The sequence below is a fragment of the Lagopus muta genome, chromosome 2 (assembly GCF_023343835.1).
Source record: "Lagopus muta isolate bLagMut1 chromosome 2, bLagMut1 primary, whole genome shotgun sequence".
Lineage (NCBI taxonomy): Eukaryota > Metazoa > Chordata > Aves > Galliformes > Phasianidae > Lagopus > Lagopus muta.
This window is the reverse complement of record NC_064434.1, coordinates 20,549,022-20,561,711: the sequence shown is the minus strand read 5'-3', so window position 1 is coordinate 20,561,711 and position 12,690 is coordinate 20,549,022. Positions and strand designations below refer to the sequence as shown.

General features: G+C 38.0%; 1 protein-coding gene across 1 annotated transcript; it reads right to left on the bottom strand.

Annotated features, from left to right (window-relative positions):
- Window positions 1-9,960: 9,960 nt before the first annotated feature.
- LOC125689587 (uncharacterized) lies at window positions 9,961-11,475 on the bottom strand (the record flags this gene model as incomplete). Its single annotated transcript, XM_048936974.1, has 1 exon — window positions 9,961-11,475. A coding segment is annotated over exon 1 (1,515 nt), but the record flags the coding sequence as incomplete, so codon positions are not given.
- Window positions 11,476-12,690: the final 1,215 nt, after the last annotated feature.

Below are 12,690 nucleotides of genomic sequence, written 5' to 3'. Positions count from 1 at the left end.
ATGAATAGTAACTGGTCTTCTGGCTTCATTCTGTGCTTAAGAGGCTTTTGTCACTATTTTGTGTTTGTACTTTTGCAGAATTCTAATAAATTCCTTTCATTTCTCAACAGCTCTCATCCTGTGGTTTCCTGATTATACAACTGATGTTTATTTACACTGCACAGATAAACATAGATATTTCATTAATAGTTAATTCTACAAAAGTGATGTAACAGAAGACCCTATCTCGCTCCAATTTGTAGGAGGGAGAGGAGGTAGTAGTACATGTAGTACAAGTATTGAGACAGTTTTGCAAAATGACTTGCTAATGCTACTACATACAAACTGCAGTATTTTTGTGCTGATGTGAATGGGATGTTACATGATTACTTTAATGCATGTGAAGAAGACATTGATATGCACTGCTCTCAGAGTGGCATCAAACATGGCACTTTACAGGAACACATAACTTATAACAATTATAGAAAAAATTCAAAGCTGAAACAAAATATTAAGCCATTTAAGATAGCACTGGTTAGATTACCCACATGAAAGTATCACAAAGTCAGATGAAGTGTCTGAATTCGTCTGTGAGAGGGAATTTTTTAAATTATTTTTTTACATATCATGTCAGCTGCACAAAAACGAACTTATCAAAAATGTACATCTATTTCATTAAGCTAAATTTAAATTTTAAAGTATTTGTGTGTGATTATTTTCTGATTCATACAACAAAAAAACCCTACAGTATTTCCATGACAAAAAATTTCAAACCAATCAAAATCAGTATTTCTACTACTGAACCTGAACATATCGTTAATAGATAATTTGGATGCAACAGTGAAAATAAATTGGGATTTTACTACTCCTTACTCTGTATAATGTGTTAATACTTAAATAGATATTTGGAACATTCCGTCTTTTGAAACTAACGTCTCAAGGTTTCATAAATCGTCCTTACTATCATCTTCCAGTCAAAAGGAAATATAAATAATTAACGCTTGGTAAAAATAACTGAGCACTGGTAAAATATTTTCATAAACGAAAAAAATGTTTCATAATTTAAAAAGGTAAGTGAATTATTCTAATTCACTGTCCTTAAATATGTGTGTAGCTGTACAGTGAGCTTTATTCAAAAGAAATTCCAAAAATTTTATAATCATTATATTAAAAAAATTATCTTGGTACTATAATTATTGTATAGGCTCAGACAGTTACGTGTCTAAAGGTTATGTGACAAGTGCAGACATTTGCAACTCATATTCACAGAACAAATATGAATGTGTATGTTCTATGTGCTACTACTTCAAACTGTTAAGTAGTTTGTATGCATTAGTGGAGAGAGCTGCCTGAAAATATTATTTGCTTTGTCTGTTGCAGAATAGCATTCACTGGGAATAGAACTCATATATATACAGAATGAGGGAGTATTTACACAGCATCCAAGGGCATCATTCAATGAGAAAAAAAAAAAAATAATAATAAGGTAATAAAAATGAACATCCAGAAATCATTCTATAAAGTTTTTTGTTGGTTTCAGTTCTTTCACACCATTTCCTACCACCAAATTTCTTAAGCTTGTGGGGGGGAAAAAATAAAAATAAAAAAAGCTTTTTGAAGTAACCAAATTAGAAGACTGAAAATTTAAGAAATAAGGGGATAATTTATACTGGAATTCATTGGAATTTCAATTCAAACTCATTTATTTCAATTCAAACTCATTTGAGGTCAAGACCTCAAATGCTCAATTGTCTTTCAAAAGTTGTAAAACTGTTGAGCAATGAAATAGTAATAGATAGCACAGAAACACATGCGAACACACACAAAAATAAATTATTTCAATTGGGCAGCACCTTTGGTACCTCAGGAATGTATGAGGTATTTTTAATTCTTCTTCTGAATCCTTTCAGAGAAGAGAATTATCTAAGGTCAGAGAATGTGGAGAATGTTAATTATTCTGATCTCATATACTCTGAGTGCAAATTATCTCAATGTTAGCACTGAAATCGTTATTATGGGTATCCATTTTGTAACAGTTCATTTACTGCAGCTAGAATTGTCCCTGGTATATATTTAAGGATAAAGTGATGTTAATTGTTTATTTGCAGAAACTATTGGCTATAAAATGTGTGAAGATGGGAAAATATACTATTATGAGATTCTGATGTAAACAAAATTGAAGATATTGTTTCAGGTGAAAATATCAAAGGAAAATTAATCTATAGTCAATGTGAAAAATGTATAGTCTGAAGTGAAAAATACTGAATCCCTAAAGCATATAAAACTGAAAAAAAGGCAAATAGTGCACTTTCATCATATATTCATCAGATTTATCTTTTCTACACAGGTCAGAGTATATAGGTATAATCTGCACACCTAGAGGATTATTTGAATGTGTCATCAATTGTTTATAATCATTAATAATTATAAATGGAATGGCATGAAATACAATCTTCAGTCAGAATGAGAATTCTCCATAATGAGTTTTGTTGGGAAAAAAAAAATTATATCAATTTAGTTATTTGTAAAAGAGAAAAGATGTAATTGTTGGTGGCCCTTTTTATAGAGACAGTGATCTCTGTCCTGACTAGTCCCTTGTAGCCCTCTGACCATGGAAATTCTGCTTCCCCACTACGCTAAGCATGGCTTAGCACATCACATGCTGGCATAAAACAAAACACAACAACGCATCAGGACAAGAGGCACACTATGCCTGTATAGCAACAACCTATGGAATAGAGGGATCATTATCACTTTCACAGATACCATTGTATTTCTGCATCTAAAAAAATAGGACAATATATGCCTAGAAAACAATGAATTATGGATTGCCTGGAATAAGCTATGTGTTCCACCCACACACATATATTCTAGTAATGGGGCAACAAATAATTGCAATTTCTTCTTCATAAATGAAAGACGTTATTAGTTTACTTTGAGCTGAAAACCAGGGTGAATTAACAAGAATCACTAATTCTTTTGCTGTAATTACCTAAAATATCTTTTCATTATAAGAATTTTTTTCTTCTGCTCGTATATATTTTACTTTTTATTTTTATTTTTTTATTCACTTCTCAAGTTCCAGATTTTGGGAAAAAATTTCAGACATTTTCTGCTCACATACATGTCAAACCAAGGTGGAAAGACATTTTTTTATGATACTTTCCCTAGTTGTCCACATTGGCATTGTGCTGTTGGCTGCTGTTCTAGATCTTCAAGGTCTCAACACTGTTCATATGATGCAGAAAACTTAGATGTCCAGCTCCATTTCTGAGAATTAAGCACAAAAGTGGGAGATAGAGCATTACTTAGTATACAGATCCCTTTGTGAACATAGACTTTGATGAAATACTACAGATTTTGAACTTTATCAGATATGGAGGTAAAAGAGTTAGGTAGAGATTTTTAGAAATCTATCAACATCTTCAATTAGAACCTAAAACCAGGTTGTTTTTTAACATTAATGTAGCAAATTAACAAGAGAAAACAATGATAGAAAAGATGAGTAATCTAGAATTCAGAAAATATTTAGTGGGTAGTGTCTGGTGTATTTAATTCTGAAAATCTACAAATACTATTTTACTAATGGCAGTGATACAAAGCAAGATGCCTATTTTTCAGAATGCAGTCTAGTTAAGCTGCTACTTAAACTCTATACAGTAACGTTCTGGCTTATGTAAAATATTTGTGCACATTCTACTATTACAGAATTGCGTTCCTGCAGCTACTCTGCAGCCTATTTTGCCAAATTTATATTAAAGAAAAAGGCAGATTAAAAATTAATTCCATGTTTACAAATATAATTTTCCACTATAGATCTTAAGAACACTAATTTTCCATAATATAAGTCACTGAGTCTAAGAGCAAGCAAATAATTTGATTTCTGAGAATATCTATCAAATGTGGGATCATTAACTAAGTTAATATACTCTTTGAAAATTGGTAGATAATGCCCTAGTCTCCTTAAGAAAGAATTTTTGATTAGATTTAATGCTTATGTACCATTAGTACCAGAATATGTTGCTGTGTTGTAGAGGGAACAAAATATTATTTTGTATTTTTAAATTAATCTACAACTAATGGCCTACTCATTGTTCTCAAATCAACTGGTCTTTGATTATGTTTACATTTGCACAATAAATAGCATAATTAAAATTTATTTAATATTATCTCGAGACCAACTAAATTTACATTTTCAACACATCTTGTTTAAAAAATACAGTTTTTTCTGGCATAATTCTTTGAAAAGCAATTTTGAACTAGCTGTATCTGTATGATCTATAGAAACAATGTTATGATTTGTCTATTTAAGAACAAATCTGAATAGACTGTCATTGATTTTTATCACTTCTTGCTTTGTTAACTTTTAAATTAGAAAATTTCCTAATCTTTCATGTTCGCAAAGCTTATAATTTCTACACCTAATGAAATGTAGTTCAAGATTTCTCAATATATTTCTTCTATGTTTTATCAGTCCAGGCCATCTTGCCTACCAACGTGTCTCTATGGAGAGGGGGAGCTAGTTTTCTATGCTTTGACTCCGAAGTCTCATTTGTATTGTTTGTGCTGAGATTCCCACAATCTGGGGATTTGGTTGGTTTGGCTGGAATTGGTTAGTTTTGTTGGATGATTCTACTCTTGACTTTTGAAGCTTCTGGTTTAACAAATTTACAGTGAGCTGCATGGCTATTATCATAAACTAACTCTTCAAAACTGTTTATCAGTTCTGCTATTGCTCTCTTAATTCTTTCTTGTTAGCCGTTAGCCATGAGCTATAAGGAAATACAGAAAATGAGCAATGCGATTTTCACTCTTGTTTAGTAATGTTTCAGAGAGTTATGTAGATAGCAATTGCCAAGCATATGCTATCTTTGCTATTTTATTCTGTGTCACTGTGAAACAAGCCACTTTAATTCCACCATTTCTTAAAAACATTCTTCATTTTTCTACACATGATTTTCCTGCTTTCTCTGCAGGTGAATTAAGGAGAATGGAAAAGAGGGGTTTATGTTTGTTTGCTTTTTGTTGTTTCCTGTTAGCATAACTAGGCTTTTCTTGAAAAATAGTAGGAACATATTTCCATGATAGTCAGACAAACAATCATCCTTGACTGTGGGCTAGCTTGGGCCAGGCTGAAGAGACTTTGGTCTATAATATCACACCACCAGAATCCTCTAGAAAATAGGACTATAAACAGTGGTTTATGATACAAGTTCCAAGCAAATACAGGAAAAAAAAAAAGAAAAAATTGAATTTTTGCTTGTATTTATGATCACAGCTCTCAGATGCAGCGCTGCATATATTCTGTGTGCCTTTTAATCATATAACAGCCATCAAAGCAGGCTTTTTTCCTGGTAGATATATATCTCAGCTTCATTTTATTTGCTCTTCAGAATTTCTTTGTGCTTTTTACCCTTTTTTCTCTCCTCCTTCTTTTTAGTTCCTTGTGAAAATTTCATTAAAATTCATTGTCATTCTAATAATGTATTTATCCTGCTTTCCAGATAATTAGGATGGTAAATAAACTCGGAGAAAATAATGGCCTTGATATTAAACAGTATTTAGGTGCTGGCCTCAGATGATTTAAAGAGCTCTGTGAATTTCTTGTTGAATCAGAATAGTTCTCCTTGATTGTATTCAACATAGATCTTATACACCATTCACTTACAAACAAGAAGTTCCTGTTCCTTTAACAGTTCCTCTAATCAGTTAATTGGCCCATGCTTCTCCCAAATAACAGTGATAAAGTATGAAAGCTTTCTCAATTGTGACAATATTCCTCCTTTTTTACCCTTAGATGCAAACATACAAACATTTGCTCTCTGTCTTACACTCCAGTCTCCCAAGGTTTCACAGTGATAAAGTCTATCAAAGAGTCTGAGAAGTTCTTTGGTGACTCTCTCATAGCTACATCTTCCCCCACATCTGTGGACACTAAACTTTACATTATGCAGATTCAGCAGATCAACATGCTTCAGTTGCTTCAGATGCGCCCCCAAACAAAAGAGTGAACCATGCCATATATAGGAAGCTGTTTGAATTTTCTCCTTATTCTCTTTTAGAATATGTTTTAAAATAAAATGTTTGAGGATGATTTAAGAATACTTTGTGAAATTCTGATGTCATTGACTTTTCTGCTAAATCTGCAATGATTTAATTACAAAAAAAGCTGTCCAAGATGCCAAGGATCAGGTTAGGAAAGCCAAAACCCAGATAGAATTAAATCTAGCCAGGGACATAAAGGCAAACAAGAAGAAATTCTACATATATATCTGCAATAAAAGGAATGTCAGGGAAGATGTGGGCCCTTTAGAAAAAGAAACTAGAGACCTGGTCACAAGGAATAGAAAGAAAGCTGACATGCTCAATAACTTTTTTGCCTCAGTCTTCATCAGTCAGGGCTCTAGCTACACTGCCCAAGCTGCAGAAAGCAAAAGTAAGAACTGGGAGAAGGAAGTTCTGCCTGCTGTAAGCAAAGATCAGGTTTGAGACTATGCAAAGTACCTGTAGGTGCACTGAAGGTATTCTGAGGGAACTGGCAGATGAAGTTGTCAAACTGCTATCCACCATATTTGAAAGGACATGGCAGTTTGGTGAAGTTCCCACTGACTGGAAAAAGGGAAACATAACTCCCATTTTCAAGAAGGGAAAAAAGAAGGGTCCAGAAAACTATAGGCCAGTCAGTCTCACCTCTGTGCCTGGTAAGATCATGAAGCAGATCCTCCTGAAGGCCTTCTCAAGACACATGAAAAGTAAAGATGAGGTGATTGTTGATAACCAACATGGCTTCATCAAGGACAAGTCATGCCTGACAAATTTGGTGGTCTTTTATGACAGAGTTACAGCATCAGTAGACAAAGTAAGAGCAATTGATGTCATATACCTGGACTTGTGCAAAGCATTTGACACTGTCACGCATGACACCCTGGTTGTTTGCAATGTATATTTTGCAGCCCCAAATACCAACTTTATCCTGGGTTGCATCAAGAGAATTGTGACCAGCAGGTTGATGAGAGATTATTTTTCTCCTCTGCTCTCATGAGACCCCATCTGGAGTACTGCATCCAGTTTTGGAGTCCCCAGCACAAGAAGGATATGGAGTTGTAGGACCAGGTCCAAAGGTGTCTCGCTCCAATTTATAGGAGAGAGAGGAGGTTCTTTTATTATTTATATACCCGGCGTGAGATTAAGAAGCAACGGTTCAAATGTTGGTCCAACCAGTTTATTACAAATCTTAATCAGGGGGAATGGGGAAGGGGAGAACGGACACTATTATGATTAGGGTAATGGGGGAAGGGAAGGAGGGCGATAGAAAAGATAGAAAAGAAGAAGCAAGGAGTCTCTATAGGCAGCAAGAGGGAGATAGTCACCACCATGGATCCAGCGAGGTTCGTAGTTCAGTCTTTGATCCTCAGTAGCGGTGGGTCGTCAGGCAGAGTTGTCCTGTTGCCAATGACGACAACGACCATGGTGATGATGGCCCTTTTTCAATGCTTCAAAGTGGTTGAGTCAGCTCTTTTTGGAGTGACAGCTCAAATCCAAAGTGGTCGAATCAGCTCTCCTTTGAGTGACAGCTCAAACCCAAGGTGGTTGAGTCAGTTCTCCTTGCGGTGGCAGCTTCTGGCTCTGGGATCTCAGCAGGAAACTCCTTTGTTCTTATCTTTCTGGCCTTGCCAGCAGATAAGAGGAAGCAGGGAGGCACCAACTTGCATCTTGCCTTCACAAGATACAATGGTATCATCCCCCAACCTTCCATACTTAGCTGGAGCGGTTTGGCCGCAAGCCAGATCTTCCGCCAGTAAACACTGTTGAGCACTCTCTTCCACTCTTCTACAGAGCAAGCAGCTCTGGGGGAAGGGGCTTGCAAATGTTCCCAAAGAGATATCGATTGTCACACAGTTAGCACCCATCAGTTGCCTCCTCGACAAGTCACTCAGAGTCTTATCACAAGAAAAACCTCAGGAAGCAAGCTTTGAGCCAAAAAAAAACTAAGAAGGATTCTCACACCACCCCGTGGCTCAAAGATTGCTTGAAATAAAGTATAAGTGACCCTCCACGGTGGTGAGGAAAAGAAAAGGGAGAAAATAAAAAGACAGCAAAGAAGCAGAGGGGGAAGGAGGAGGGGGAGAAGGGGAAGATAATCGTTACACAATTACTACAAAAGATTTCTTGGGCTTGGTTACAAATGTTGCCCTGATCTGTTGGACTTGTCCATCATCAATTGAAGTGGTTACAAAGTACATGGAAGATACAACACGTTGTATAAGTTGAATAGAACATGGAATCATACACGGTACACACATAAGAGTTGCAATAACACACAGTAGATAAAACAGGATACGTTTGACCCATGGGCCACCTGGAAGCCAGGAAAAGAAATCAACGTCTAGGCCCTTCCAGGTTTGGACAGGAACATGGGCTATCTTCCGCATACCCTGGGCAATTTGTTTAACAACTTTACCATTATCATCAATCTTTAGACAACAATTAGAATCATTCAATTTGCCACAGACACCACTCGGTGACACCTCAGGAGTGGTGGCACAAATGTTACATGTTGAATAAAATGTAGAAAGTGAAAAGAGACAACCATACATTTAGCAATGACCACACATTTCACAATATCCAATAATAATAAATAAATAGATAAAACAAACTTAGGTATTTGTGTCAGCTGCTTTCCCCACCCAGGAACTCCCAGTGTAAGCCAGGATCCAGATGGGAATTCTTCAGTAGAGGTTGTGGTGTTTATGAATAGCCATACAATACTACACTTCAGTTAATTCACTAAAAGTGTATCTAGTCTAATTTGACAATATGTGGACTTGCCATGTAATGTTTTCTAAGATGATTTAGTGTCTCGAGAACTTTACACTTGAGCATTTCCAAAGCAATTCAAATGCTAAGAGATACAAATATTAGTTTGGCAAGTTCAAGTATTGTTACAGTCCACAGAACTTTTCACAGGACAGTGTGTGCAGGATACCCCCACAGTACAAACCATCAAAGAAGGGTAATCCCAGAAACATACACATCTCTTATTATAACTTAGACACTTTCCAACAACCATGTTTTGGATGGAACTCCTAGAATGGTGTGACACTGAAAAGTGTCAGTGCAAAAGGCTTTATGATAGATTTCTTTTGTGACCACATCTAACAGATATTAGATGGGTCCCTTGATTCATTTCCCAGTTTGTTAGGAATTTGGAAACACTGTGGAGGAGTTACATGCAAATCATAATCAGTTTGGTAAAAAGGGGTAAAAGAAGGGGTCAAAAGAAATAGTATCACTGTGCAGGGAGTACCAGTAAGCAAGGATGACCTGTAAAAACCCTGAACCCAGTTGTGAAGTTTAACAGATCCAAGGACTGATACCAATCACCACCCACACCCATAACAACAAAAAACATAACACTATTGCAACCAAAAAATGTAATCAAGAGATACATTCAGTATTCTAGCATGATCAAATCTTCAGTATTTGTGTCACAAAACACAAATAGTTAAAATCAGCTATTAGCCTTTTTGTGTTCTGTCAAGGTCCCACGGGGATTTTCTGTGAAATAAAACAAGACACCGACTTGCCCTTTTTGGGCTTTGTTAATAGGGTTAAAAAATATGAGGGAACAATCCAGCAAGTGTTGATTTCACATTCCTTTTTCGTGGTGTCTTTAGCCTTCCAAGGATATTTGTTAAGGGATCCCGTTAAGGTTAGGGAAACTGGCCTCAGGTTAGCTAAGTCAATCGACACAGTCTGGCCAGGGAGGTAAGAGTGTTTCCCTGGCTAATCAGCTACTGGATCGTGACTCACAGGGATAACTGGCAAGAGTGGTGAGACTTTTAGCAAAAGGTTTAAATCGACGATCTTGTTTCCCTTTATTGTGAGCTTTCTCATGCATCCACCCTTCGCTGCCCCCACCCCGCTCACTTGGGAGGGGCAAAGACATCAGTTTTGTAATGGCTTGGATAGCCGTTCAGGTTCCCTGAGAGAGACCCTAGGACCTGGGGTTTTGCTCTCCTCGAGATTCTGGAGCTTTTGTTCTGGCCACCAGTTAACTAATTTCTCTAACCTGACAGTGGGTAATCCATTCATCAAATCTCGTGGAACACCCTTTTGCCAGCCCAGTATCCAGAGACAATTACGTTTATGATCAATATTTCGCCTACCTGTTTTTACTGACAGTGAGACCCTTCCAGTCCCACTCAGCTTTGAGCTAGGAGGCCTGGGGGCAAGGCTGACTGCTACAAGTCTTACTTCTCTTGGCTCAAGTTTAGTGGAGGAAGAAACCACTGGCCCATATTTCCTTCCATAGTTAATTAACTCTCGGGCAACTTCTCCCCACGTCCATACTTTGTTTCCTGACTGCGGATGGTTAGGGGTTACAGTTCCTTCTAACAGTGGCCGGGCACTCTCTCCCTGAGGCATTGCCTGTATTTTTCCTTGCAGTTGTATACCTATAGGTTTTAACGACTCTGGAAGCCCCCTAATTAAAGCAGTCATTCTCTCAGGATCAACAGGCATCATCATAGGTGATTCATGGTGTGGCTGCAGCTTTCTATCATACATCATTTGGAGACAAGCAGCCTTTTGAACACTCTCTACTAACTGATCAACTGTTCCAGTAATGGCAAGAGGGTCTCCCCGTTCTAAAGGGTTGAGACCACCTGCCCAATAGGCAACCCTTTGCGTTAAGGACCAGGGAGCACGATTGTTACCAGTAGTTAAAAATACTCCTGGTCCCCAATAACCTTCTGCTTCCTTTTCTGTTAACCGAATCTGGTCGCCACCAGTGAGACTCACCCTCCATACATATTCTGTCTCTGATTCCTTTGGAGAGCGGCTGAAATCCTTTTTCAATTTTGCTAGTTCAGTGGCTGAGAAGGGAATTTCTTTAACATTAATTTGAGGATCTAGATCCTCACTGTTATCGAATGTGGATTCGGTTTTTATCAAAGGACGCAATGGGGCTATTGGAGTTTCTAATTTATCTAGCCTTTCCTTCATTCCTGGTAGTTCCACCTGAGGAAAAGTTTTTTCTCGAGGCAAACTATGGGTGACGGTATGGCTGGCATGCTTACACGTTAGCAGTTCCTTAAAAGCCATTTGCAACAAAGCCGAATTACGTTTCTCTCTTTCTAATTGTTCCTCGAGGTTCACTATTTGATTCTGCAGAGTTTTCACCAATTCTTGTGTTACTTTAACCGATTCCTGCAGTGCTTGTATGGTTTGGAGTTCTGCCGAATGCTTTTCATTTCGGAACTCCATGGCAGCTTTTAAAGCAGCCCCGAGTACGGCACAAATGAACGACTTTCCTTTTCCAGCTCGTGTACGAGCTTCATTCTGTAAGACACTAATGCGGTCCGAAACACTCTGCAAATTATGCCAATTTTGGCGTGCCCAGTCCACCCCTGACAAAGAGGGACGAGCACCATGCTTTTCTAAAAGGTCAAATAACACATCTTCACTTTTCATACTGGCAATACTGTTACTCATTTCTTAATATAATGAAAGATCTATACTGAGGGAGGAGTACACGTATTCAAAAGCTCAGTTACTCCTCACCGCTCCTCCCAGGGAGATACACCACACCTAAACAAATGCAAATGCTCCAATAACGCCTCCCTTTTGTTGACGGGAGCACAAAAAAAAAAAAAAAAAAAAAAAAAAAGTGAAGCTAAAGCAACACTTTCTAGGTTTCAATACAGTAAATAAACTTTCTTGGAGAGGCACACACGTTTAAGTAACAAAATATCACGTCCTCACTTCCCCAAGAGGCGCGTGCATGCAGACACACACACACACACACAGAAAAGGTTCAAGTTTCGCACTTCAGTTACAAGATACTTAAAATCGCAAAATTCAGAGAGGTCTTCTCGAGGAGGCACACACTTAATCAAAATTAATTCATACGTCCCCGAGAGGTACACACATAAACAGCAAAGTTTCAGAATGCGGAGCGGTCTTCCTGGAGAAGGACTCACGTCTAAGTTTTCAAAACTATCGCTCCATGCAACTCCAGGAGGTGCACACAAAGAAAGTTTCAGACTATATCTGGAAGGACAACACTCTCACGGTGGGTATCCTGCAACGACTACGCCATTAAATAAATGTCTCGCTCCAATTTATAGGAGAGAGAGGAGGTTCTTTTATTATTTATATACCCGGCGTGAGATTAAGAAGCAACGGTTCAAATGTTGGTCCAACCAGTTTATTACAAATCTTAATCAGGGGGAATGGGGAAGGGGAGAACGGACACTATTATGATTAGGGTAATGGGGGAAGGGAAGGAGGGCGATAGAAAAGATAGAAAAGAAGAAGCAAGGAGTCTCTATAGGCAGCAAGAGGGAGATAGTCACCACCATGGATCCAGCGAGGTTCGTAGTTCAGTCTTTGATCCTCAGTAGCGGTGGGTCGTCAGGCAGAGTTGTCCTGTTGCCAATGACGACAACGACCATGGTGATGATGGCCCTTTTTCAATGCTTCAAAGTGGTTGAGTCAGCTCTTTTTGGAGTGACAGCTCAAATCCAAAGTGGTCGAATCAGCTCTCCTTTGAGTGACAGCTCAAACCCAAGGTGGTTGAGTCAGTTCTCCTTGCGGTGGCAGCTTCTGGCTCTGGGATCTCAGCAGGAAACTCCTTTGTTCTTATCTTTCTGGCCTTGCCAGCAGATAAGAGGAAGCAGGGAGGCACCAACTTGCATCTTGCCTTCA